Below are 25850 nucleotides of genomic sequence, written 5' to 3'. Positions count from 1 at the left end.
CAAAATAAGAATTCTGAAAGTTAGTTTTTGGTTGAGAATGTCTCGAGTAAGTGCTGGGAGACTTTCAAGCCATTTGAAACTCATTGTAAAGACCCAGTCTTGCCTGGTATCCACAGCGGGAACATGTGCCACTTCAGTGAATAAGGCGGCTTTACTACACATGTTCTCAAACAAATTGTTTAATTAGAAACTTCTATGGAGATGGTAAGTCTCAAGTAAGTACACTGTATTCTTGTATACTGCACAAGAATATTGGTATTCTGACCAGGAATCAAAGTGCCTGATTTTTCGTTGTTCACGTAATAAGTTTGATTAAAGGAGAGAATGTAGACTCTGGAACACTGTAAGAAAAAATCTGCACTATATCTACTGCCAGCATCCCTTGGTCCTCTTCCCTCTCCCCACCCGCTAAATGACCACATTTATTTTGAGAGGGAAGAGGGGTGCTGTAAGAGGATGCGCTCAGAGTCTGACTGCCAGGCCCAGAGATATTCCAGCTCAGTCAATGGCTGTGTGTCCTAGAGAAGCGTCTTGCCCTCTCTGTGCTCAATCTCCTTATCTGTCAAATCAGGATACTAACAGAGGCTACTTCACATGAGGTGTTTTGAGGATTATATGCGCTATCACATGCGTAAAAGGTAACACATGTGACATATTTGTCTGCAGCCCCTGGAGGAAGTGTTCACCCCTTGTCGCCCCAGTTCAGGTACAATAGGTGTGAAAATGGTTTATTCTTTGGGCTCCCGCACTAGCAAACCCGAAGCAATGTTCCCTCTACAGGAGGAATCATGTTACATCTTCCAAAGGTTAAAGCTCGAGGTCAAAAGAGATAAGGATATATTACATTAAAATAGGAAAGGAAGTACGTTTACTTAGAGCCCATTTAAATAAATAACCCTGGCCTCCTCTTCCTGAAACATTAGCCTCTCTGTGCGAATGCCTCGGACTTCAGCCGTGTCCAGGTCACTCGACAGGTGCACATCACACCCTTGCCCTTGACCTAGAAGAGCTTATGGCTCCCTGCCTTCTTTGAACACGACTTGAAGGCTTGACAAGTAAAAATTAGGTTTACAGCACACATCATTGCAATGTCTCTATTATTCTGTTAATTGTGCTAAAATATCTGCTACAGCATGAAAAGTCGGGGACCCAGGGACGTGCCTGCGGTGACACACTCTCCTCCTCTTTCAGTTCCACAAGGAGAGGTTCAAAATCGACATGCCACATAGATTTAAGGTCTACAATTACAAGAGCCCAACCTTCTGCGAGCACTGTGGGACCCTGCTGTGGGGCCTGGCCAGGCAAGGACTCAAGTGTGACGGTGAGTCCCAGGGAAATGAGCTCGCCCCAACCCCGCGGAACCCCCCCACCGGTGGAGAGGACGAGGTTGGGAGGGAGGATGGGGACCAGATGACTGACTTCTCCAGCCAGCCCGGAAGAGCCCCGTGATCGTGCATGAGAACTTCCCAGACAATAATCCACTGTCATCTTTTCCTCCACTCTCACCTGCCCATTCCTGTATCCCAGATGAGTGCACAATCGATCAGGTCCAACGTCAAGGCTCCTGGCCCGTTGCCCTCTCTTGTACCTGGTCCCTGGGAGAAAGAAGGCAGCATCTTCCCCTGACTGGTCCTGTTCACTGGACCTGCCCCCGTCCCTCTCCTTTGCACCAGCGAGTATGAGTCTGTCTGTGGCTCCATTAAGGAGCAAGCCTCTATGTCTGCTTGGCTGGTGGGAAGTCCTGCACAGAACTCCACGACTCAGGCTGCAGAGCGTGTCCCCAGAGGGTGCTGTGAACTCCACACAGTAAGAGGCTCTGACTCTCTGATCGTTCCCTCCAGGCAACCTGACAGCAGAGCCCACGCCTCCACCCTTAACCCATTGAGTTATTCAACCCAACTCTGAGAAAAAGCAAAAAAGAGCTTGCTTGCTCTAAAAATCCAGGTTGCTAAGGCAATAACCTTTAGAAACTGAGCTGCTGTTACACCAGGACTAGGGGGTCAGGACTGAAAACTCTAACCAGAACGGACAAAACACTTCTGCTTTTTTGAGTGAGGGTGAGCGGCCAGGTCACATATTCAAAACAGACGTGTCCTGCTCGGCAGGGACCTTTCTATTTAACATTGTTAAACATAGAAGGCACTTTATATTTTCGTGCCAGCCCCATTTTAATGTGTGCCCCCCAGCGGATGCATGTCTTATCTCCTAAGTGACGGCTGAAGGTGGAAGGCCACCTCTAGCAGTGCCTCGTCCCCACCCCAGCGGCAGCCACGTGTCTGGTGGAGCCTGGAGTGACATCTTGTTGGAGGCAGGTCAGGTTAGGTTTCACATCATTCCTGAAGGCAAACCCACATGTAGTCAAAGTTCACCTTAAGATCCCTCGGTAGCACCACGGCGCGCTCTCCTCTACACCTGTTCAAGAGGGCGTGGCGTTGTAGAGACTATATTAGCATTCCCAGGCAAGAGGGCATCTCAGAGGGTTCTGGTTGGACAGACAGGAGAGGAATAATCCAGTCCCCATCTGACAGTGCCTCTAATCCCACGATGGTCTCGATGGTCTCACGGTTGAGGTTTTCTTTCCCCGGAGCCTGGGCGCCCCACCTGCAGCGGCCAGGCTGGTCCCAACAGGGTGATTCTGCCTCCGAGCTTAGAACTTCCACGAGCATTCCTTGGCATTGTTTCCCGGTCCCCACGCCCTGCTCTGTTCTGTCTTTTTCCAACATTCTTCTCCATTCCCTTCTCTTCCCTCAGTCCTCATCCTCCTACATCTCACATCTCCCCTCCCCCCTCCTCCCCTCCCTTTCCTTCCCTGAGCCACTCTCTGTTCCTCCTGTAAACCCCGCAGGGCGGGTCTCCTCACCCCCCACCCCCATGCCCTTGTCTGCCTCTCCGCCTCCCGCCCTCTCTTCTTCTTGCTCTCCTATAAGCCTCCTTTGTAACTAGGGCCCCTCCATCCTGACCCTGTCTCCTTTCTCTCTCCACTAAAATTCACATGAAATTAGTCATCAGAAGGGACTGTTTGCACTCACCGAGACTGAGTTATCACCTACTAGGTTAGTAAGAGACTCAGCGACGTTCTCCTAGTGGGCACGGGGCCTTCCTTCTCCAGGAGGAGCTTAGCTCTGCTACAGTTTTAAAGAGCAAGGTGCTAACCCCTCACTCTGACCCCACAGGTGATGCTAACCCCACGGGTCCAAGTATGAGTGGCGCAAACAGTGCAGAATTCAGCGGGGAGAAGTCACTATAAGCAGTTTCTTTATTACATTAAAACAGATTTCATTTCAGATGGATTTTTATGACTTTATGCACATATAGTGGGACAAGTGACAGTTTATACTTATTTATGTAGAAAATGCTGTTTTCTTGTTTTATTATGAACCATTTATCTAGTTTAAAGGTGAAGACTGCTAAAATTTCACCTAAAATATTTCAATGAGATTTTTATCCCAGCAAATTAATAGATGAAAGCAAGTTGTGTTTGGCGAGCACCTAGTTGAGAGTCGCCACTGTGCCAAGTTTTTTGCACACACATGGGCTGATAATACGGTAAGAAGATCAAAACAGTGTGATTTTATCGTTTCTCCTGCCTAATTCCACTCTAACAGTCCCTGCTGATAGACCTTTATAGAAGCAAGTAGGACATGAGATCGGGATTCTAGCCGCCGGTGTTTAGACATCTTTGTTAGTTTTTTCTTTTGTCATAACGGTCATGTTTCATAAGCCAGAATTTGAATTTTCTAAGACTGACAACACGAAGCAAGAATTGTCTTTATGCAGACACACAGGTACACACCCTCCCCATACAAGAGGGTTCCCACAGTCAGAGTAGGTGGAGCATAGACCTTTGTCATGCTGTTTTCAGGACTAAGGAGTCAGAACCCTCCTCCAGAATGGGGAGGGGGGTGTCTCAGAGTTAGAAGCCACTATAGGTCATTTAGTCAAACAGCCCAGCTCCCCCGGGTGGTGAGAACGTGGTCTCCAGACCGCTCTCCCTCCGCCCACCCCGGCCCCCGCACGTATACGGGGACCACCCCGCTGCCTCTTTTCCAGTTCTCAGGCTGAGCTGCAGCCTGGGCTCAGTCTAGAGGGTAAAGGAGCCCCTGGCAGCCCACGTGGGACAGGGGATGCCTGGGTTCCTGGCTAGCATGGGAGTAATGACCTTGCATCCCAGCATTTCACGTCACTACCAGCTAATATGGAATCAGCCCTGGAATGAGAGCCAAACTCATCTGTTTATTCTCAGCGATGGCACAGTCTAAATGCATTCCAGCAGCAACCTTCCTCCCCCGTCAGCGAGGCTCTGGTCCCGCCTGGGTGGGAGTCATTTCCAGCATCACACCAAGGAGCACCTGGGGGTGTGGGTGTGTGTGCGTGTGTGTGTGTTGGGGAAGGGAAGATGGACGCACAGGGACATCGTAGAAGCACTGCCCCCATTTATTCGTCTCCAGTGTCTCCCTCTGCTGAGAGGACGGCGCGGGGGCTGGCCGGTTATTCCTCTGACGTACATGCCCCTACGACAGACCACGTGCCAAGTCCGCGGAAGTCGGTCCTGTCACTCTTGCTCAAGGTGTTGTTTCCTTCCTTTCAGCATGTGGCATGAACGTACATCACAGGTGCCAGACAAAGGTGGCCAACCTTTGTGGCATAAACCAGAAGCTAATGGCTGAAGCGCTGGCCATGATCGAGAGCACTCAGCAGGTAGGAAAGGCTTTCTAGGTGACAAGTTCACGCAGTTTCAACTGAACAAGGACTGTCCCAGGCCCTCTGTTTTTTTTTTTTTTTTTTTTTTTTGACTGTAGCAGCCCTACTGGACAACATGAGGTCTGTTTCTGAGCACTTGCCTTGACCCTGACTTCCATCCTGGTGCCCTAATCCCCACCCCCGTGATACTTAATTAATGCATTTGTATTGTGTGGATCTTTATAAGATCTTAATTCCTTCACAGACTGAGCAGGGGCAGAAACATACTGAGGATGTATTGTCAGCTTTCTACCTATATACGAGGGTTATCTAATAGCCGGGGGTGGCGGGGGAACGTTTATTTGCTGGAATCATCCTGAGAATCATCCTCAGAACACTGAGTCCACGGCAGCTTTTGCCTTGCCACTTAGTACCGTGCTGAAGCCTCACATCCGAGAACAAACCCTTTCTAAGACTAAGCATTGCCTGTGTAAGCTAGTTCCCCTCCCGTCGGTCTTCAAATGATGGCCAAATGATGTAGATGGCATGAAAGAAGTCAGGTAGCCCCCCGGAAAAGTATGAAGGAGCAAACACGTTCTGCTGGTGCATAAAATACGGCAGACATTCCTAGGATGTGGGGACCTGAGAGTTCCGAGGGACGGGAGAGCTGCGTTATCCTGTGCACTTAGGATCTTCAGCGGCTTCCTGCCCTCGGACGGCAGGCGGAGCTGTCCAGTCAGTGCCCGGTGGTCTCACTCTTTATTTGTAACCTAGGCTCGCTGCTTAAGAGATTCTGAACACATCTTCAGAGAAGGTCCCGTCGAAATTGGTCTCCCGTGCTCCATAAAAGACGAAGCGAGGCTGCCGTACGTTCCAGCTCCGGGGAAAAGAGGTACGCGCTTTCCTGCCCCGCGGCAGGGTCGTGGTCCGGAGCGAAGCCTGGTAGGCCTGAGTCCTCTGGGTTTAGATTCTCCATTTACCTGGCCCGGTAAATGATTCATTGCTATTTAGAGGTTACAGATCTAGCCCCAGCTTAAGAGGTTCCTACTTCTTAGGAGTGAAGCCTTTGCGGGGGGGGGATGGAATGGCCTGGAGGAAACAACGGCAGACCTTTCCTTAGGGTTGCAGTGTCACTGCCTGCCACAGTTAAGCGGTTTTACAGGAACAAATCCACCATAAGAGTAGGAACACCCCAGCCCATCTGATTCCGCACCTTTGAGGCTTTTCTGGGACGTTTAAGATTAGGAGGAGGAAGAAAAGCCCGGCGTCCTTAACATTCATGACGCGATGGAAGTCCATCCAGGCTACTGTTCCAGAGTCCTTCATGGAAGACGTGCCCGTGTGGTACTGGCACCTGGGTAGCTTCAGCATCATTATAAAGTACTTCTTTTCCTGGGACTTACGGAGAACGTGAAAGACAAACCAAGAGATTGGGAAATAGATGTCTTTATTCCAACCACAAAAGAGAAACGCTATGTGCTATGACAGAGGTGCTAACTGTCCAGTGGCATCACGGTGTATAAATGTATCGCTCAGCGTGTTACGCGCCTTAAATTGGCACAACGTGGTATGTCAAATGTATTTCAATTTTTAAAAAAGAACCGTTATAAGGGAGTGGGAGGAAGGTTCCAAAAAGAGTTTTTCTGCACTTCCTCTGGCATGGGGTGAGGAATAAATTGACTGAAAAAATTTTTAAAGAAAGGTTTAGATTAGATTTGGAAAGCTGCTCCAGGCAGAGAAGTAGACTGTGTCTCAGGGATGATCAGAGTAGGCAGTGTCTTGACTTGAAGCCTGTGGTGAAGGATGCGACTTGGATCTTCAATGACCTGCTGTCTGTTACTTCTTCCCCCACGTGGTAAGTCACAGAACTTGACGCCACGGTGTCTGCGAGCCATGCAAGCAGGAAAGAATCATTTTCCCTCAAATTTGGTTAAAATTCCTCTTTGCCCATGATCTGACATTATTAAAAAGTGTCCATTCCTGTTGCATACATGGCTTTACGCTGACTGGAATGCTTCCTAACTTGAACATTTTCCGGGTCTATTGCAAAAAGGGACACGGTCCCCACACCACACGCCCCACGCCAGGCTCACAGGCAGGAGGTGATGCTTTTGCACCGCAGGAACCTCTTTCTTCACTTTTGTGAACAGAGCTTCAGAGTGGGACGTGGAAAGGAAAGCGTGTTCTCCAAGCAGCTAGAACGACCCTCCACGGTTCCTTCTTTCCTTTTAACCGTTGGCTTGCCATTTCCAGAGCCTCAGGGAATCTCCTGGGAGTCGCCCTTGGATGAGGTGGAGAAGGCGTGCCACCGTCCAGAACCTGGACTGAACAGAGAAAGACCATCTCTACATATGAAGTTAAAAATCGAGGACTTCATCTTGCACAAGATGCTGGGGAAAGGAAGTTTTGGCAAGGTAGGATCCGCGTGTAGGAGTCTGCGGACCAACTTCCAGAAATTGCAGAGCAAACTTTTGGCCAGTGGAACTAGGGGACCGGTGGGACCAAATCCACGTGTGCGTGTGCAGAGGGCATTCCTGGTCAGGAACTGTTAGATTAGATTAGATTAGATTAGATTGTATTATATTGTATTATACTTACTATATTATATTATACTTACTTTATTATATTATACATGTTAGAAGACAGAGAAGTGTATGAATAGGGACCCGGAGGCCCTAGGAAGTCAGCCCCTGCTGCCGGGGAATCAGGGTTCTCAGGTCAGGTGTCCATCCCACGAGTTTACGAGTTTGCTATCTTTAGACACCAAAGAAGTGAGGTGCCTCAGCCAGTTCCTCTTTCACAGAGATATTTTTGTTTCATTGGTGTTTTTTGTTGTTGTTTTGCTCCCTTCTCAAAGCTGGGGTGTGGTTTTACTTTCTGTGTGATTTTTTTTTTTCCCTCCCGAGTGTTCTCAGCCTCATAGTCGCTGGCTGGGACCACCGTGTCCCAGTCCTGCAGACCGAGGGGCTTCCACGGTGGGAATGTGTTTCTCCCAGCTCTGGAGGCTGGAAGTCAGAGACCGAGATGTGGACAGGGCTGTTTCTGCCTAGGCCTCTCTCCTGGGCTTGTGAGCTGTCTTCTCCCTGTGTCCTCGCATGGTCGTCCCTCCACGTCTTTCACAATCTCCCGTTCCTATAAGGACACCAGCCCTATTTTGGACTGGGACCCACACTGATGACCTCGTTTTAACGTAACTACCTTGTGAATAGACCCTGCCTCCAAATATGGTCACACGCTGAGGTGCTGGGGGGTTAGGATTTTAACATAGGATTTATTTGGAAAGGACGCAGTTCAGCCCATAATACGACTGTAGCTTGAGCCCTGGGAAAAGGTTCACGGAGAAGGTCCTTCCTCTCAATTATTCCTGCCACTCACTCAAGTCATGGCTGGCAGTCAGTCAACAGAGGGTGAGGAGAGGACAGGGAAGAAGAAGGCATAATCTGAGAAATAATAATCAGCTATTGGTGACCAGAGAATATTTTCAAGCCAGTGACGGTAAAGAGGGGTGTCATGGAATATAGACTTTAAGGTTGTTGGATAATAAGGCTCAGTATTCACGGGAACCTCTGTCGTCTTATATTCTTGGATGCCACTCTTAGGGGAATTTTAGATGGAAACTACTGGTCCATGAATTTGTTCAGTCAAGGCCAGTGTTACGCTCAGCACCTGCTCACCTTGGCTGCAAAACCTACCTGGTTTACTTAATAATAAACAAGCAAAAATGCAACCGGGCATTGCCATGGTTGAGTGACATTGTGCTGCAATTGGGGTTTGGATTTAAATACCAAGGCATCGCCTTGGGCAAAATCCACTCTGTCCTGCAGGCCGTAGCTGATATCTGTTAGCTCATTTAGTTCGTTTCCACAATGACGTGAACCACAGCAGGCGCATTTGGTGTTAATCTGAGTGTAATAGGCAATTTTACAGCCAGTCTTCATTAAAATTTAGCATCAATTAATGTGCAATTATAACCTGTTACCAAAAATTGAAAGCACATTACAGAGATGGAAATTGCCTTTTCAGCTTCTTAGTTTATGGCTGGTTTGGGGATGTTTTATTGAAAGAAGCAATTACCGAAAGAGGACTTCTAATTGTTAATGAAATGTTTGTCTTTGTTCCCGTGCGGATTTCTCCATTTCAGCAAGGTTAATAAGGCATTAAGTTAAACCTGTATGCCTTAGCAAATAACCCGAGGGACAGCTGAGAGCTCCACGTACCCTCTGCTCTATGTCCAAAGCAGTAAGCTCCTCACCATCAGAACCCCAGGTCCCTGTACTCCCAGGGGACTGCACGTGGGGCCCAAGGTGATGGGGGTGACACACTGAAGCAGAATAGGACAGCCATTATTTCCTTTTCTCACAACACTAAAAATACTCCAACACTTGTTTTTCTTCTTTCTTTTCACTCTACATGGAAAATATGGTTCCTCACCAATATGGCAGCCTCTGTGTTTTGGATCTGCGTTGACTTTGAGGCCCAGGAGAACAAACTACGTGTTTTTCTGGAGATACGCACATCACTTGTTTGCCTGAATTCTCATCTGGGCTTTATCCCCTCTATTGAGCCAACTACCCCAAAGCTATGTGTCCACACTATATTATTTTAAACATAGACATGTGCATTTTCACTACTGGTTTAGCGTCACTGACTTCAACGTTCCCTAGAAGTTACTAAAAGAAACACATGACAAGGGTTTGTTGTTTTTTTTTTAAGTAGAGTTGATTTATAATATTTAGTTTCAAATGTACAACATAGTGATTCAATAGTTTTATAGATTACACTCTATTAAAGGATATTACAAAATAGCTGTATTTCTCTGTGTTGTACAATAGAATCCTTTGCTTATGTATTTTATACATAATAATTTGTTCTTCTTAATCCCCTCCCCCATCTTGCCCCTCCCCGCTTCCCCTCTCCCCACTACTAACCGCTGGTTTGTTCTCTATGAGTCTGTTTCTGTTTTGTTATATAAATTCGTTTCATTTCTTAGATTCCAACCACTGTCATTTAGAAAGCATTCTGTAGTTCACAAATCACTTCCCTTTTGATTTTCACAGCAGTCCTGTAAGTTAGCAATGCAGTGAGAGTTAACCCTTTTACACATTAGGAAACTGAAGCCCCAGGAAGGCTAGTTTGTTTGCCCACATTCCCACAGCTAGTAAAGCATCTGCAAAATGAGGCCTGAGCTGGAGCTTTCTGTCTCCAAATGCTACGTCTTCACTGCTGTCAATTGTCTGTTGCTGCATCATTTGCAAAAGTGAAAGCTGGAGAAACTCTCCATTATGTGCCATCTGGTGTTCTTGAAAGCAAGGGGCAAAAGTAAACTTCGGAGTCAGATTTTCCGCTGAGTAGCTCCATGAATTTGAAGAAGTTAAGTTATCCTTTGAGCCTAGTTTTTTTTTTTTTTTTAATTACGATCTCTTGCAGAGTGTTCTGAGCTAAAAATTAAACAGACAATAAAATTTGCACACAGCAGAATGTCTGGCACATAGTAGGTCCTGAAGATGGTACTGGTGTCTGTACCATCAGAGGAAATGCGATGCATTCTTTAAGCACACCGGGACACCTCTGTTCCTCACACATTCTTTTTTGCCTTGAAAAAGTGGGTAAAACTTGGAGTAAGGTTGTACGCTCATTTTCAGTGATATTTCAAGAGCAGTCAAGTCCTCCTTTCCACTACTTGCTGCTGCTTCCTTCAGTGCACATTTGTCTCTGAATTTTTTAAATAAACGTACTCAGGTCCCTGGGCAGACAGGGCACACTTTTTTAGATAGAATTTTTCAGGGGCTGATAATAACCCATCCCATGTGCACAGTAGCTCTGTGAAACCCTTTGAAAGGTACAGAGAGGATGGAACTGTTTCATACCATCCCACGCCAGCAAGCTGTTTTGCCTCCATAAAAAGGGGATGGCGGAGGATCGGAGAAGGACTTTGTGGCTCTTCTTTAATGAGTGTGAATCCGAAGTCTAAAATAAAGTCACTTGTTCCCCTTCCTTCTAGGTCTTCCTGGCAGAGTTCAAGAAAACCAATCAGTTTTTTGCAATAAAAGCCTTAAAGAAAGATGTGGTTTTGATGGACGACGATGTGGAGTGTACAATGGTAGAGAAGCGAGTTCTCTCCTTGGCCTGGGAGCATCCGTTCTTAACGCACATGTTCTGCACGTTCCAGACCAAGGTAAGGCTTCCACCCCAACACCCCTTCATCCATATCTCACCCAGTAAAGCTGGGTGCCCCTGGCAGCCCTCATTTGGAGATGTGGGGTGCTGTCTCCATGTAGTTCTCTATCTGAGTCCATCTTCCATCTATTTAAACAAGTTTCTTTTCCTCTAAACACCACTGACATGTTAATTTTTTTTTTTTAATGTCTTGGCTGGTAAAGGGCCTTCCTTTCCTTCTGAACTTGTCTATTCACCTGTTTTGCAGAGTTTGGTTTAACTTACATACAAGGGTTCTAAGCAGTGTGTGACTTATGTAACAGCAGTGCTTTGTAGGGGGGAGACAGGGTGTGGCACCTGTCTGTTCGTCTACCATACGTGTATTTGAAGAGACAAAAGTTGGAAAAAACAGATCAAGATGTGCATGCACTGTTATTGTCCTTTTTAAGGACAGTAGGAGGTCATCCTTCAGCATGGATCAGTGAGGTCCTGAGCAGCGAGGCAAAAGGGTGATTTTTGTCAGAAGTGTCTTTCCTGTTCTGGGAAGATTCTCCTCCTCAACTTTTTCCTTAAAAATTTTTTAAAAAAAATTTTCTGACTTAAAAGTTATTTGGGATCATTTTACAAAATTTGGAAGGTACTTACATGCTCAGAGAACAAAAGCATATATAATTCCGCCATTTGGATATAATCACTATTAATACTTTGAAGTTTAGCCTTCTAGATTTTTCAGCCACTAGATTTTAAAAAATAAAAATAGCGACCCACTATATGTACATATTGTTCCATAACTTGCATTTGTAACACTCTCTAGGTTTAAATATGTTAAGACAATGTGACTTATCTAATCAGAATGTTTCTAACTTTTTGTTCTGGTTTAAATAACACTGAAATGAACATCCTTGTAGATCAGCCCTCGTGGACGAGCTTTATGATTTTCTCTCTTTATTTCTCTGCTCTTCTTGATCCAATCCCCGCTGAGTGTAACTTAGAATAAGTAAGTGGACCCACGTGGGACCACGTGGTTAAGGGCGAAAGAGGGTGAAGATTTTTTTCTCTTGTTCTGTTTCAAGCCTTGATGATAATGACCTACCTTAGTATGTGTGTAAGTTACAGAGGACCTCTAAATGATCAATACACTAAACTAAAATAAAGAGAAACTGACAGTGAAAAAGCACTCAGTGATCATATGTGTATTCAAAGCACTGTGAAAGGTACAGGAGCATCTAATACAGTTCCTAACCTGGAGAATTTCATACTCTGATAAAAGAGGCAAGAATGATCCTTCTAAAGGTGGTGAGTAATGTTAAACTGAGGAATGTAGGCTCTAAGCACCAGAGCTGAGAAAAACTAGAAATTAGAATTTGAATAGGCAGAAAGGGTCTTGGGCAAGAGGGGTGGAGGGGCTGCAACCAGGAGGCATTAAGGAGTAGAAGGATTAGGAGAAGCTGTTTAAGAGAAAGTAGGCTTATGTTCTGAAGCAGGAAGGAGTTTGGAATTTCTGATAACGAGGGTTCGAGAAATTCCCTGCTAGAAATTTCCTCCTGGAGATTAAAAGTCTCTGTTGCTCTGGGATGGTGCAGGTACGTCACCAAACGGCAAAGTAAGGAACTCGGCCCCGCTCTCCTGCTCTGCGCTCTAGACCTGCTGTCCACTTTTCCTCTTGAAATATTGCGAGGCTTTTGTCAGAAGGCTAAATACACTTCAGACCAGGCTTCTAGGAGGCATTATATAATCCGGCTTCACTTGGCATCTTTTCCCACGGTTTTTGTATGTTTGTTTGTATGTTTGCATTTTACGGGGAAGGCTGTTCTGAATCCCGCTTTGCAGAAAACGGGGATATTTCCGCCTCTGCTTGTCAGTTACCATCTCAGGCAGTGTTTGCTTTGTTCCTGTTACAGGAAATGCTCTTAAGGTCCCAAGCCTCTGTAACGCTTTACCAAAACCAGAGAAGCAGATGAGTGAGAACACGTGGCAGAGAATCCACACATCAAATCTAAAATGACTGTCTCACTCCTTAGATTTCAAAGAATTGAGTCCTTTTAGAAATAAGAGATGGTGGGGAGGCAAAGCTTGCATTACACTTTCTGAAGGACGCTGAGTTGTTTTGAGATGCCCTGATTTCTCATTCAGACCTTGTATGTAAGCAAATACCACTGGTGAGTGTAAAAAGCAGCCACTGACATGAATGATGATTCACTCCGAGTAATTCTCTAACTTAGTCAGTTGGGAAAGGGCCCTATTTATGGATTCTTTTATCTGCTTGCTTACTTTTTGCAATTTGGTTTAATTTATATAACAACGAGGATTTAAGCAGTGTGGGACTTGCTTGACAAAACAAAGATTGCTTTGGCTATTCAGGGTCTTTTGTGGTTGCATGCAAACTTCAGGATAATTTGTTCTAGTTCTGTGAAAAATGGGTATTGTGATAGGGGTTGCATTAAATCTGTGGGCTATTTTCAGCAGTATGGACATTTTAACAATATTAATTCTTCAAATCCATGAACATGGGATGTCTTTCCACTTCTTCGTGTCCTCTTTAATCTCCTCTGTCAGTGTCTTTTAGTTTTCAGAGTACAGGTCTTCCACCTCTTTGGTTAGATTTATTTCTGGGTATTTCATTTTCTGATGCAGTTGCAAATGGGATTGTTTTCATGGTCTCTCTTTCTGATAGTTCATTATTAGTGTATAGAAATGGAACAGATTCCTGTATTTTCATTTCCTATCCTGAAACTTTATTGAATTTACTAGCTCTCATAGTTTTTTCGTGGTGTCTTTAAGGTTTTCTGTGGATCGTAGTATCATGTCATCTGCAAATAGTCAGTTTCTCTTCCTTTCCAATTTGGATACCTTTTATTTCCTTTTCTTGTCTGATTGCTATGGCTAGGACCTCCAATGCTATGTTGAGTAAAAGTGATGAGAGTGAGCGTCCTTGGCTTGTTCCTGATCTTAGAAGAAAAGGTCTTTCAGCTTTTCACCGTGGAATATGATGCCAGCTGTGGGTTTGTCACACACGGCTTTTATTATGTTCAGGTACATTCCCTCTGTGCCCACTTTGATGAGAGTTTTTATCATGAATGGATATTGAATTTTGTCAAATGCTTTGTATCATCTGTATCCTTCGTTTTGTTAACATGGTGTATTATACTGATTTATTTGCTGATATTGAACCATCTTTGCATCCCTGTGATAAATCCCACTTGATCGTGGTGTTTGAACAATATATTGAAAGAATTTGGTTTGCTTATGTTTTGTTGAGGATTTTTACCTCTATATTCATCTGAGGTACTGGCCTGTAATTTTCTTTTTTTGTGTGGTGTCTTTGGTTTTGACATCATGGTAATGCTGGCCTTGTTGAATGAGTCTAGAAGCATTCCTTACTTTTCATTACTTTTTTTTTATATGTTAGGTAGAATTCCTTTGGGATGCAGTCTAGTTCTGGACTTTTGTTTATTGGAAGTTTTATTTTATTACTGATTCAGTTTCACTTCTGGTAATGGGTTTGTTCAGATTTTCTATTTCTTCCTGATTCAGTCTTGGAAGATTGAATATTACTAGGAATTTATCCATTTCTTTGAGGTTGTCTCATGATTCTTTGTATTCCTGTGGTGTCAGCTGTAACTTCCCTTTTATTTCTGATTGTATTTATCTGAGCCATCTATTTTCTTGATGAAAGTGGCTAAAAGCTTATCAGTTTTGTTTATCTCTTCAAAGAACCACCCCTTAAGTCTCAGTTATCTTTTCTACTGTTATTTTTGTCTCTAGTTTACTTATTTCCACCCTGATCTTAATTATTTCCTTCCTTCTACTAACTTGGGGCTTTGTTTCCTCTTTTTCTAGTTCCTTTAGGTATAAAATTTGGTTGAGATATTTCTTATTTCTTGAGGTAGGCATGAACTTTCCTATTAGAACTGCATCCTATAGATTTTGGAAAGTTTCATACCATTGTGGTCAGAGAAGATGCTTGATATGATTTCAGTCTAAATTTTCTGGTGCCCTAACATGATTTACCTGGAAAATGTACAAAAAGAATCTGTATTCCATTTTTGAATGGAATGTTCTGTATATCTTTATGGTTTAATGTGTCATTTAAGGCCAGCTTTTCCTTGTTGATTTTTCTGTTTGGCTAATCTATGCATTGCTGACAGTGGGAAGTTAAAGTCCCCTACTGTTACTGCATTACTCTCAGTTTCTCCCTTTGTGCCTGGTAATGCTTGCTTTACATATGTTTGGGCTTCTATGTTGAGTGCATAGATATTTATGGATATTAAATCCTCTTCTTGGATTGAGCCCTTTATTATTATGTAATACCCTTCTTTGTCACTTGTTACAGTATTAAAGTCTATTTTGTTGGAAATGAATATTGCTACCCCAGCTTTTCATTTCCATTTACATGGAATATCCTTTTCTGTCCCTTCACTTTCAGTCTGTCTTTAGATCTAAAGTGAGCCTCTTGGAGGCAGCATGTAGAGGGGTCTTGTTTTTTTTTTTATCCATCCAGCCACCCTGTGTCTCTTGATTGGAGCATTGATTTAAAGTGATTATTGCTAGGTATGTACTTACGGCCATTTTAACTGCTTTCTGGCTCTTTTTGTAGGTCCTCTAGTTCCTTTGTCTCTTCCCATGTGGTTTGATCAGTGACTCTAATGTTACACTTGTGTTCCTTTCTCTTCATTTTTTGTGCATCATAGGTTTTTGGTTACCCATGAGCTCCATGTGTCTCAACAACATATATTTATATGTCAGTTTATTTTAAGTTCAAAGTCACTTAAGCTTGAATGCTCAAAAGCATTCTCAAAGCTACATTTGTACTCCCCTCCCCAGTGTGTTTTGACATTATATTTTACATATTTTTATTTTGTAGTTATAGTTCATTTTACTTTTTTTCTTTTAACCTTCATACTAGCTTTTTAAGTGGCTGTCCTATGCCTTTACTATATATTTGCCTTTGCCAGTGAGATTTTTTTTTTCATATTTCTAGGTATGGCCTTGCCTTTTCACTTAAAGAAGACCCTTTAACGTTTCTTGTAAGGCCAGTTTAGCTGTGATGAACTCCTTTAGTTTTTGTTGTTTGGGAAATTCTTGATCTCTCCTTCAACTCTGAAGAATAACCTTACCAGGTAGAGTATTCTTGGTGTACGTTTTCTCCTTTCAGCACTTTAAATATATCATGCCACTGCCTTCTGGCAAAAGTTTCTGATGAAGTTTCTTTATTTGTGACTATTTGCTTTTCCCTTTGCTGTTTTTAATATTCTTACCTTTAATTTTTGCCATTTTAATTATAGTGTGTCCTGATGCAGATCTCTTTGGGTTCATCTTGTTTGGGACTCTGTGCTTCCTGGACCTGGATATCTGTTTCCATCCCCAAGTCAGGGAAGGTTTTAGCCCCTTTCTCTCTCCTCCTCCTGGGACCCCTAAAATGTGAATGTCAGTAGGCTTGATGTTGTCCCCCAGAGGTAACTTAAGCTAGCCTCTATTTATTTTTTCTTTTTGCTGTTCTGGTTGGGTGATTCCCACTATTCTGTCTTCCAGATTGCTGACCCATTCTTCTGTATCGTTTAATTTGCTTTTAATTCCCTGTAGTGTATTTTTCATTTGTTATCATATTATTCAGTTTTGATTTGCTCTAACTCTTTGTTGAAGTTTTCCCTGTGTTCATTCTTCTCCTGAGTTCAGTGAGCATCTTTATGACCATTACTTTGAACTCTTAAATCAGGTAACTAACTTTTCTCTATTTCATTAGCAGTTTTTCTGGGGTTTTTGGCAGACTGGCTGGCTGTGGGGGTCTGGAGCATGCTGGGGCTGCCTTCACAGAAAGGCTGGAGCTAGGGTGTCCCGTGGCCATGCTGGTTGGACGTGGGGCATGCTGTGGCAGCCTTGGCAGGCTGGCTATAGAGTGTCTGGACTTTGTTCCTAGCCATCTATTAAGGTGGAGGGGATACAAAAAATTACAGTCCTCAAAAACTCCAACCCTGGCGTGAGTCCCAGCAGTTCCCCATGTGTTTGGCAGATGCTCTAGGGGTTAGTAAGTGGATTCCTTCACACGTAGTCTAAGTGCCCTTTAAATCACTGTGTCACGGGTAGTTCCTGTTGATGCAGGGTCTCCATACCTCTTATTCAGCTCTACATGGTCTGTCATTTCTCGTGCAGAAGCTGTTCCATCAGCTTTTCAGGAGAAATTGTTTCATGTGTAGATCGGTGGGTCCTTGGGTGGAATCTTTTAACTTTGCTAACAAGTAAATTAAAATCTTTTAAAAATAAATTAATCATAAAACCTTGAAAGCACATTTCACAAACTACTTTCTTTAGAAGGTTGCTATTAAATTAATTCAACAAACATCTCTTGGGGACCTACTGTTCATAAGACTCTAAAACTGGTGATTAAATTAGAATTACGTAGGAAAAGGAAAGCGTTCTCTAAGTAGTAAATAGGAAAAAGAAGTCCTAACTTGGAAGAATAATCTGTTTCCTTTAAGACACCATTAATAATTAGATGCCTTATTTTCTTGATAGACAAAATTATTTTAAAACTATATACTAGAAGCCATCTCCCAATTTCAGAATTGAATAAATGTGAAATAATGTGTATGTTGATTAGAAATTGCATTGGCTGCTAGTAACAGGACACAAAATAATAATGACTTAAATGTGATGGAAGTGTTTCTCTCTTCATATAAACGGAGTAACACATGTATGGTTCAAAGCAAGTATGATAGTTCTATGATGTCAGAGATCCAGGAACCATCTGCCCCGTTCCATCATCTACTGCACTAGGTTTCCATCTTCAAAGGTACTCCACAGCCCAGCATGGCTGCTGGAGTCCAGCCCTCATAGCCACAATCTATTCAGGAAGCAGGAGGAAGAGAGAATAACTCTTCTTCATTAAACCACTTCTCCATAAGGCCCACAAAAAACTTTGGCTTACATCTGTCTGACTCTTCTGTAGCTGTAAGGAAAGCTAGAACATTGAATCTTTCAGATGGGCACATTGTCATCCAGAATAAATTTTTTTTTACTAAGAAAGAAAGATAGGCAACCAGCCATCTCTGCTCCAACATACTTTAAAGAAAAATATAATTAAAACTACCTTTTTGGGGAGCCTATCTTGTGCCAGATAGTTTCCTAGGAACTTTAAGTATATCTGATTTTGTTAATCCCAGTGAAGTAGCTATTTTTGTTCAATTTTACCTATGGGAAAACGGAAGCTAAGAAAGGTGAACCTTCCCAGCTGGAAACGGGGAAGAGTATTCATCCTTACCCTACTTCTTTGTCCAGATAGTGCTTCCTACGCACCCACACCACGGAAGTGTCTTAGTGACATGTCATCTCGTGGGTAACTAAATGTTCACCTACAGGAAGGAAAAAACACAGAAAAATAGCTTTCCTCTCCTTTTAATTATGCTAGAGTAAAATATTAATAATTCAAGTACCCAAAGTTTCTCTGATCTGTGACACCACCAGGGGAAAACCAGAGGGTCTGGAAAGTGTTAAAACAGAAAATCCGACTGAGTAAATTTAGAGACCCAGTTATCTGTTTTCAACACTTAATGACTCGAGCAGCATCTCATCTCTCACACAGAAAGGCGCTCTGAGGAGCTGTGTGAAATGGAGCCTTTTCTAGGCAGGAAGCAGGGAGCGACAAGGGAAGAGCACATTGTTTCAGCACGGCCACCTTCCTCTCGAGGATGAAAGGGTCTGCCAGATGGACCCTCACTAGTGCTGATCAGGGGGGTTCCAGGCTGACCGGTTAAGGTTACGTTCCTGGGGAAGGCTGGAACTGCAGTTAGGTTAGGCATGAAGTCCCGGTTTGGAGATGTTGGTTTAGCATAAATGATTCCATTGTGGGACTATTATCTCTTTTTTTTTTTTTTTTTAAAAACAATCACCCACCCCCATCTTTTGATCAGACCCTCAGCTTAACTGAGGGATGTGATCAAAATTTAAGGCATTAGTACCACTCCCAACTGCCGTTTCAAAGCTCTGTTTCCTATGATCCTCTGTGTGGCATTCACAGGCCACAGAGTTCGGGGTGACCGTTTTTAAGCTGGCCATTCTCTTCATCCCTTTCTGAAGTTCTCCTCTTAGGGAGGTCATTTACTTGGTGGGCAGTAGCTAGGGACAATGTCTGGAGTGCTCTTCAGCCGCAGGACCCAAGCCAATCAAAATGGAAAGAAAAACCCCACTGAAGGAGTCACCTCTCTAAGCCGAATGGCTTGTTCAGTGTTTTTATGTAACTGAGCTTCCACTTCCTCAAAAGTGTTCATCCAGGTGCGACAGGTCACCGCGGCTCACGAACAGGGCCCTGGCATAGGAAGTGTTCGGTCACCTGCACTGTGTCCCTTTCTTTGTACAGAGCTTGAATGCAAAGTTCCCCAAGTTGGGGGTTGTTAACCAGAGAAAGGGACACAGACCAGGGGCTCCCTCCTATCATGGAGAGATCAGAGTTTTTCTGATGAGAAATCCAGCAATCTAAAAGGTACCACCCCACCCCACCCCCACACTTAGCAATGGCCTGGGAGATAGGGGTGTTGGGGGCATTGTCCCAGGCCAATGCCAGACCAAAGAAACTGAAGAGAGGGTTTCATACTTAAAGTGAGATGGCAGGCTGCTGCTTTTCTCGGTCAGTTTGCTCTCGAGGCCCTCGGCGGTGTCCACAGACCAGAGGTCGGGGGGGATGCCTTCAGCTGTGAGCTGTACACCCAGGATCCCAGTCCCTGTGGCTTGGCTGCCATCTGGTTAGGGAGGAAAATCTGGCTTAGTCCCTTCCAGAGAGACCCAAGGGCAGTCTTTGTTCTTAGTGGTTCCAAATCAGAAGGGTGGGAGGAAACTGGAAATGTCGGTTTGCAGAGTCATTGCTAGTTAACTGAGCAAACCGGAAGCAGTCAAGATCCAGTCCAGTTTACAGCTATGTAACAAAACCTCAAAAACGATTAACGGGATTCGAATCTAGTATCTACAGAGGTGCAGGCATCATTTTTTTTTTCTCTACAATCACTTGCATTTATTTTATCAAAGATAATCTCAGTAAAACGAATTTGCATTAAACTGGGCCTGGTTAATTACATAAGTGCAGAAAGAATAGTGAGTGACCATGTAAGCACATTTAAAGACTGCTCGCTGTAAAGAATGTCATGTTGAACTCTAAAGTCTGAGGACAGGAAGCCAAGCCAAACCCTTGGAATCAGATTTTCCCTTCAATACTGTACGTTTGGATGAATTCCTCTCTTGAGGTCCGAAACGCGTCCTGAGGTTCCCGGGCCTGCCAGGAAGTCACCTTTCACACTCACCTGGTAAGGCCCTGGGAGCCTTGGTACCAGAGTGAGAGTTCAGTTTTTCCAAGGGACTTGATTGGCTCCGTAAAGTCAGTCTTAGTTCTTTAAAGCTTAGTCTGGTCACATCTGAGTCTACGCCCACATCTCTCACACGTGAAATTCCAGTCAAAGCCTTGGTAATATGGCGAATACAGGCAACTGAGTTCTGTTCCCAGGAGAGCAGATGCTCACTGACCTTATGTAAATAACTGTTTTGCCATAAAGGGAGTACTCAAGAGTCTCTGGAGAAATCAGATAAAGAAAAAAAGTAAACGTTTACCCTTGTTTACAGAGGTAGACTTTACCAAATTGTTGCCAATCATGACAGCTCAAGAGAAATCTCAAATCTGGAAAGGGAAACACACTGAAGTGCCAGCAATGTTTCAAACAGAAGATCGTAAAAATTGTAATCATCGTCCTCATCAGTTCATTCCTGTGTTACTAATGCTTATTCTGCTTAAATCCAGTTTTTTTCCATTAGATCTGGAAATTTTTACCCAGGTCAGTTTTACGAGTTTAAAGTTATCATAAACCTGTGTTTGCCAAAGCCCCTTCCATGAATCTCCTCAGAGATGAAGCCCTTTTGAAGAAACACTTTTGCAAAAGCCTCTAAGCAAGACAGTAACTCTTGGTAAATGACAAAGACTTAAGATGCCCGTGGCTGAAGACCTGATGAGAGTTCATTTGATAAGGAACTGTAGTTATTGCTCTGATGTACATTTTAAGGTAACAGCCGGATTCTGACTGATTACATGATACCAGGACACATCAATGTTGAGAACACGATTTTCTGTACAAATACAACATAAAAGAGGCTTGGTGTTGACAGTGCTTTCCATGACATTTACACGTCAAGTAACCCAAATTAGCTTAACATCTTTCATTTTATAAGGAGAGAAAACAAATCTTTTGAAATGTTCCAGGGACCCTCTGGAAAATCTTAAAGTTTGTTCACAGTCAAAAAGGCTTCATTTAGAATTTGATTTGGGGGAGGTTTATTAAAAACATAAAAAGGTTATCAACTGTTATTCAATTAAAAAATCAAAAGGTTTAAAAACACTTGATCAAATAGGAACATTAGGTCACTGTGAAGTAGTAGTTACTCAGTTAACCAAGGTGATCGATTGAAGACTTCACAGGTAAATATAGAAAGTTAAATAATTGTTCAAAAGAACTCTCTTAATAGAGAAGGCTCAGTTTAATCAAAGATCCGATAAAGATAATCCAAATCATAGGAGGTTATTTTGGAAAAACCTTTCATAATCTCTTATCAGAAGTAGACCAAAAATCAAAAAAAAAACTTTTAACATAGAGAAAACCAATTCTAATTTTGAGTAAAATTTTTTTTTCACTTAAATTCATTCCAATCTTAGCCAGCTTGCCCGGGCATAAAATTCAGTTCCCAAGATTGTTTTCCCCACAAACTTTCCTCGATTTTGTCCTGTGTTTTCCCTTTTTACCGTTCTGAAATAACCAGTCTCACTTAAAGACGAAATTCCTTTCTTTTTTCTCGATAAAAATGCATCTCCATTCCTCATAACTTCTTTTGCCAAAACCACACCCCCTACTTTCCCTGCGTGCAGAGATGTTGTCCTTATCATTTCTAATAGCTTTAATTATATATATAAGCATGTTTAATTAACCCTTTTTAAAAAAACCCTTAATTTTAGTGAAAATGAACAATTGTAAACTGTCTTTTTATATTAGCATCCTATGGCTTGATGCATTTTATACTTTTAAAAATTTCTTGAACATATGCTTTCTCATAGTAAGAGTTTCAGTACGTCACAAAAAAATATTTTCTAATAGACCCAAATATATTTGGTTCCTCTGTAAAAGGAAGCCAAAAGTAGATGGAGCTCTGTTCAGTAACTAGGTTTTCAGTACTTTATCTTATTTGGAAATGATCTAGACATTCAATGACTAGCCATCCTTTAACTTAGCAAAACTAAGATTTCAGGACACCAAAAAGTTCAGAGGAAACAATTTTAAAAATATTTTCTAATAGACCCAAATATATTTAGTTCCTCTTTAGAAGTTTATCTAAAACCTTTTGTTCCCATTTACATCAGTTTAAATCATTTGTCCTCAATAATCATGTTTTAGACACCTGCAAAAATGTCATGAGACATTAGACGAGGCCAGACACCATCCCGGGCTATTTTTCTTGCTGAAAACCTTTGTAACGGAGCTAACATGGATTTACTTGACCAATAAACCAAGCAGAATGAAGTTGTACATCCGCAGTATTTTTGATACTGATCATTCTGAAGACATACTTGCAACAAACATCAATTAGCTGTTACTTACCAAAGGTTATCTCAGATCTTCTGAACTTGAGAAGCGTTTGGCTTCGTTTCTGTTGCAGGCCGACCTCATTTTATTGTGCTTCGCGAGATACTGCATTTTTCTTTTTTTAAACAAATTAAAGGTTTGTGGCCACCCTGCACTGAGCAAATCTCTTGGTGCCATTTTTCCAGCGGCATTTTCTCACTCCATGTCTCTGTCACATTTTGTTAATTCTCGCCATATTTCAAACCTTTTCATTATTATATTTGTTATGGTGATCTGTGATAACTGATGTTACTATTGTAATTGTTTTGGGGCACCATGAACCACGCCCATATAAGACGACAAACTTAATTGACAAACGCGTGTATTCTGACTGTCCATTCCCCCGTCTCTCTCCTCGGGCCTCCTTATCCCCTGAGACATGACAATATTGAAAGTAGGCTAATTGATGACCCTACAACAGCCTCTAAGTGTTCCGTGAAAGGAAGAGCCCCCACATCTCTGACTTGAAGTCAAAAGCGAGGCCTCTCGCACCAACCATTAGCCAAGGTGTGAGCGCTAAGGAGAAGTTCTCGGAGGAAATTAAAGGTGCTGCTACCGTGAACAGATGAATAGTGAGAAAGCAAAAGAGCCTTATTGCTGATAATGGAGACCACAGCATCCCCAGGGCCTCATCCAGAGCAAGGCCTTACCTCTCCTTAACCCTAAGGAGGCTGAGAGAGTTGAGGAAGCGGAAGAGAAGTATGAAGCTAGCGGAGGTTGGTTCATGAGGTTTAAGGAAAGACACCATCTCCATAATATCCAAGTGCAAGGTGAAGCGGCAACTTATCTTAGCAAGATCTGGCTAAGATAACCAATGAAGACGGCCACATCAACGACAGATTTTCAGTGTGGATTATAGAGCCTTATATTGGAAGAAGATGCCATGTAGGACCTTCATAGCTAGAGAGGAGAAGTCAGCGCCTGGCTTCAAAGGACTGGCCTCTTGATAGGGGCTAATGCAGCTGGTGACTTTAAACTGAAGCCAGTGCTCATTTACCGTTTTGAAAATCCCAGGGCCCTTAAGAATTGTGCTGGATCTACTCGGCCTGTGCTCTATGAATTGAACAGCAAAGCCTGGGTGACAGCACATCTGTTTACAACATGCTTTACAGAGTATTTTAAACCCAATTGTGAGCCTACTGCTCAGAAAAAATACTGATCATTGACAACGCACCTGGTCCCCCAAGAGCTCTGTTGGAGATGTGCAGTGAGATTGTTGTTGTGTTCATGTTAACACAACATCCACCCTGCAGCCCATGGATCAAGGAGTCATTTCAACTTGCAGGCTTTATTATTTAAGAAATGCGTTTTGTGCGGCTCAGGCTGCCCTAGACAGTGATTCCTCTGATGAATCGGGGCCAACTAAATTGCAAACCTTCTGGAAAGGACTCACCATTCTAGATGCCATGCAGAACATTTGTGATTCTTGGGAAGAGGTCAGAGTATCAGCATCCACAGGAGTTTGGAAGAAGTTGATTCCAACCCTCATGGATGACTTAGACATTCAGGACTTCAGTGGAGGAAGTCACTGCAGATGTGGTGGAAACAGCAAGAGACCTAGAACTGCAAGTGGAGCCTGAAGATGTGACTGAATCGCTGCAAACTCGTCATAGAACGTGAACGGATGAGGAGCTGCTTCTATGGATGAGCAAGGAAAGGGGTTTCTTGATTCAGAATCTACTTCTTGTGAGGATGCTGTGAAGACTTGTTGAAATGACAACAGAAGACTTAGTACCTAAACTTAGTCGACAAAGCAGTGGCAGGGTTTGAGAAGACTGGCTTCAGTTCTGAAAGAAGTTCTACTGTGGGTAAAATGCCATCAAACAGCCTTGCACGCTCCAGAGAAATTGTTTGTGAAAGGAAGTTAGTCAAAGGAGCAAACCTCACTGTTGTCTTATTTTTATAAATTATCATAGCCACACCCACGTTCAGCAGCCACCACCCTGATCAGTCAGCAGCCACCAACATCCTGGCAAGACCTTCCACCAGCAAAAAGATTGTGCAACTTGCTGAAGGTTTACATGATGGTTAGCATTTTTTAGCAATCAAGTATTTTAAATTAAGATACATAGGTTTTTTTTTTTTTTAGACAAAAGGCTATTGCACACTTCATAGACCACATCATAATGCAAGCGTAACCTTTACATGCACTGGGAAACCACATCATAATGTAAACATAACCTTTGCATGCACTAGAAAACCAGTGTGATGCACCTTATTGTGACATTAGCTTTACTGCAGCGGTCTGAAACTGAACCCACAGTATCACCGAGGTACGCCCGTGTATTTCTGAGGGTTTTAGGAATCCTTAATTCATATTAATGCTTAATTCTCCTCAACCCAATTAAATCGAGCTCTTTTACAAATTAATTGTAATACCATCTAGAGATGGAAAACACCATGCATAGAATAACGCATATACAGCAACACACACAAAAATACAGATGCAAACACAGACCTTATAACTTTCAGTTTAAAATCGCTCCCACGGACCTTCAGAATACACACTTGCCTTTTGAGATAAACAGGGGAGGTTGCGGGGTTGGTAAAAGGAACAGTTGGATTTTGAACTGCCCCTCGAGCTGCATTTCTAGTTTTGCAAAGATTTGTAAGATAACGACAGTGGCTCTCAAGTCCCCAGAGAACTGGGTTCCAACGTCTAAATGACATCATAGGTTAGCCCATCCCATTCAACGCGATTGTCCGTAATTTGCTTTTTTTCTTTTATATCAGGAAGATTTCTAGCTAAGATAGAAATGAAAAGATTTCTATGTTCTGGATTTAGAGCTGTTTGCCTTTGGACTGTTTTAGTCAATCCTCTCACAAGGGCTTTAGAAGCTTTTTTCTTTCTCTCCGAGGTGCGCACAGTTTTATTTTGGCTTAGGGGGAGAGGCCTGAAAAAATTCCTGTGAGGCTCTGAGTAGCAGCCTCTTATTTCTGACCAACTTTTAAACACTGAGCTACTTTAAAAAAAAAAAATCCTTGTAAACATTTTGCCAGGCCTCCGCTGGGACAGACAGCAAGTGCTCCATGCAGCAGTGAACCACCTCTTGGACTTGAGAGGCATCCCCAGGGAGGGAGCGAAAGTCGTGTTTTCCTGCCGTGTCAGGAAGCTGGCTCCGGTGAGGATCCTCGCCCTGGCCGACCTCTGCCAGCTTCCCCGGGCCCCGTCCGCAGGCTCCGAGCAGGGGTTAAAGCAGAGCGTGCAGCTCGAGCGTCTGTAAGAATTTGGAAACTGTTTTCCGTTAGTTTTCAGTTTGGTCTGCCTTAGCTGCTTAAGAGAATAGCGTGGCGGTTCACCAGAAAGTCCCTCAGAACCTCGGCAATCCTGGAAGGCGTCCTCACGGTGGTCCCCCTCTGCGGGTCTGC

At 43.3% G+C, this 25850-nt stretch overlaps 2 protein-coding genes across 6 annotated transcripts in view; one reads left to right on the top strand and one right to left on the bottom strand.

The window, feature by feature from the left end:
• The window catches only part of PRKCQ (protein kinase C theta), a 131467-nt gene that overhangs the window by 65013 nt on the left and 40604 nt on the right, over nucleotides 1-25850 (top strand). For all 5 annotated transcript variants that reach the window (XM_031444771.2, XM_064479307.1, XM_064479308.1 and 2 more), the window contains 5 exons: nucleotides 1192-1321; nucleotides 4589-4698; nucleotides 5455-5572; nucleotides 6934-7094; nucleotides 10682-10855. In XM_031444771.2, coding sequence (XP_031300631.1) covers nucleotides 1192-1321; nucleotides 4589-4698; nucleotides 5455-5572; nucleotides 6934-7094; nucleotides 10682-10855 — 693 coding nt within the window. The remainder of the gene's footprint in view (nucleotides 1-1191; nucleotides 1322-4588; nucleotides 4699-5454; nucleotides 5573-6933; nucleotides 7095-10681; nucleotides 10856-25850) is intronic.
• Nucleotides 10731-25850, bottom strand: part of PFKFB3 (6-phosphofructo-2-kinase/fructose-2,6-biphosphatase 3) — a 243824-nt gene continuing 228704 nt past the window's right edge. The window contains exons 16-17 of the transcript XR_010377916.1: nucleotides 19424-25699; nucleotides 10731-18185 (exon numbers count right to left, since the gene is read on the bottom strand). The gene's annotated coding sequence lies outside the window, so the exon portion shown is untranslated. The remainder of the gene's footprint in view (nucleotides 18186-19423; nucleotides 25700-25850) is intronic.

The sequence above is a fragment of the Camelus dromedarius genome, chromosome 26 (assembly GCF_036321535.1).
Source record: "Camelus dromedarius isolate mCamDro1 chromosome 26, mCamDro1.pat, whole genome shotgun sequence".
Classification (NCBI taxonomy): domain Eukaryota; kingdom Metazoa; phylum Chordata; class Mammalia; order Artiodactyla; family Camelidae; genus Camelus; species Camelus dromedarius.
This window is presented reverse-complemented; position numbering and strand designations above follow the sequence as displayed.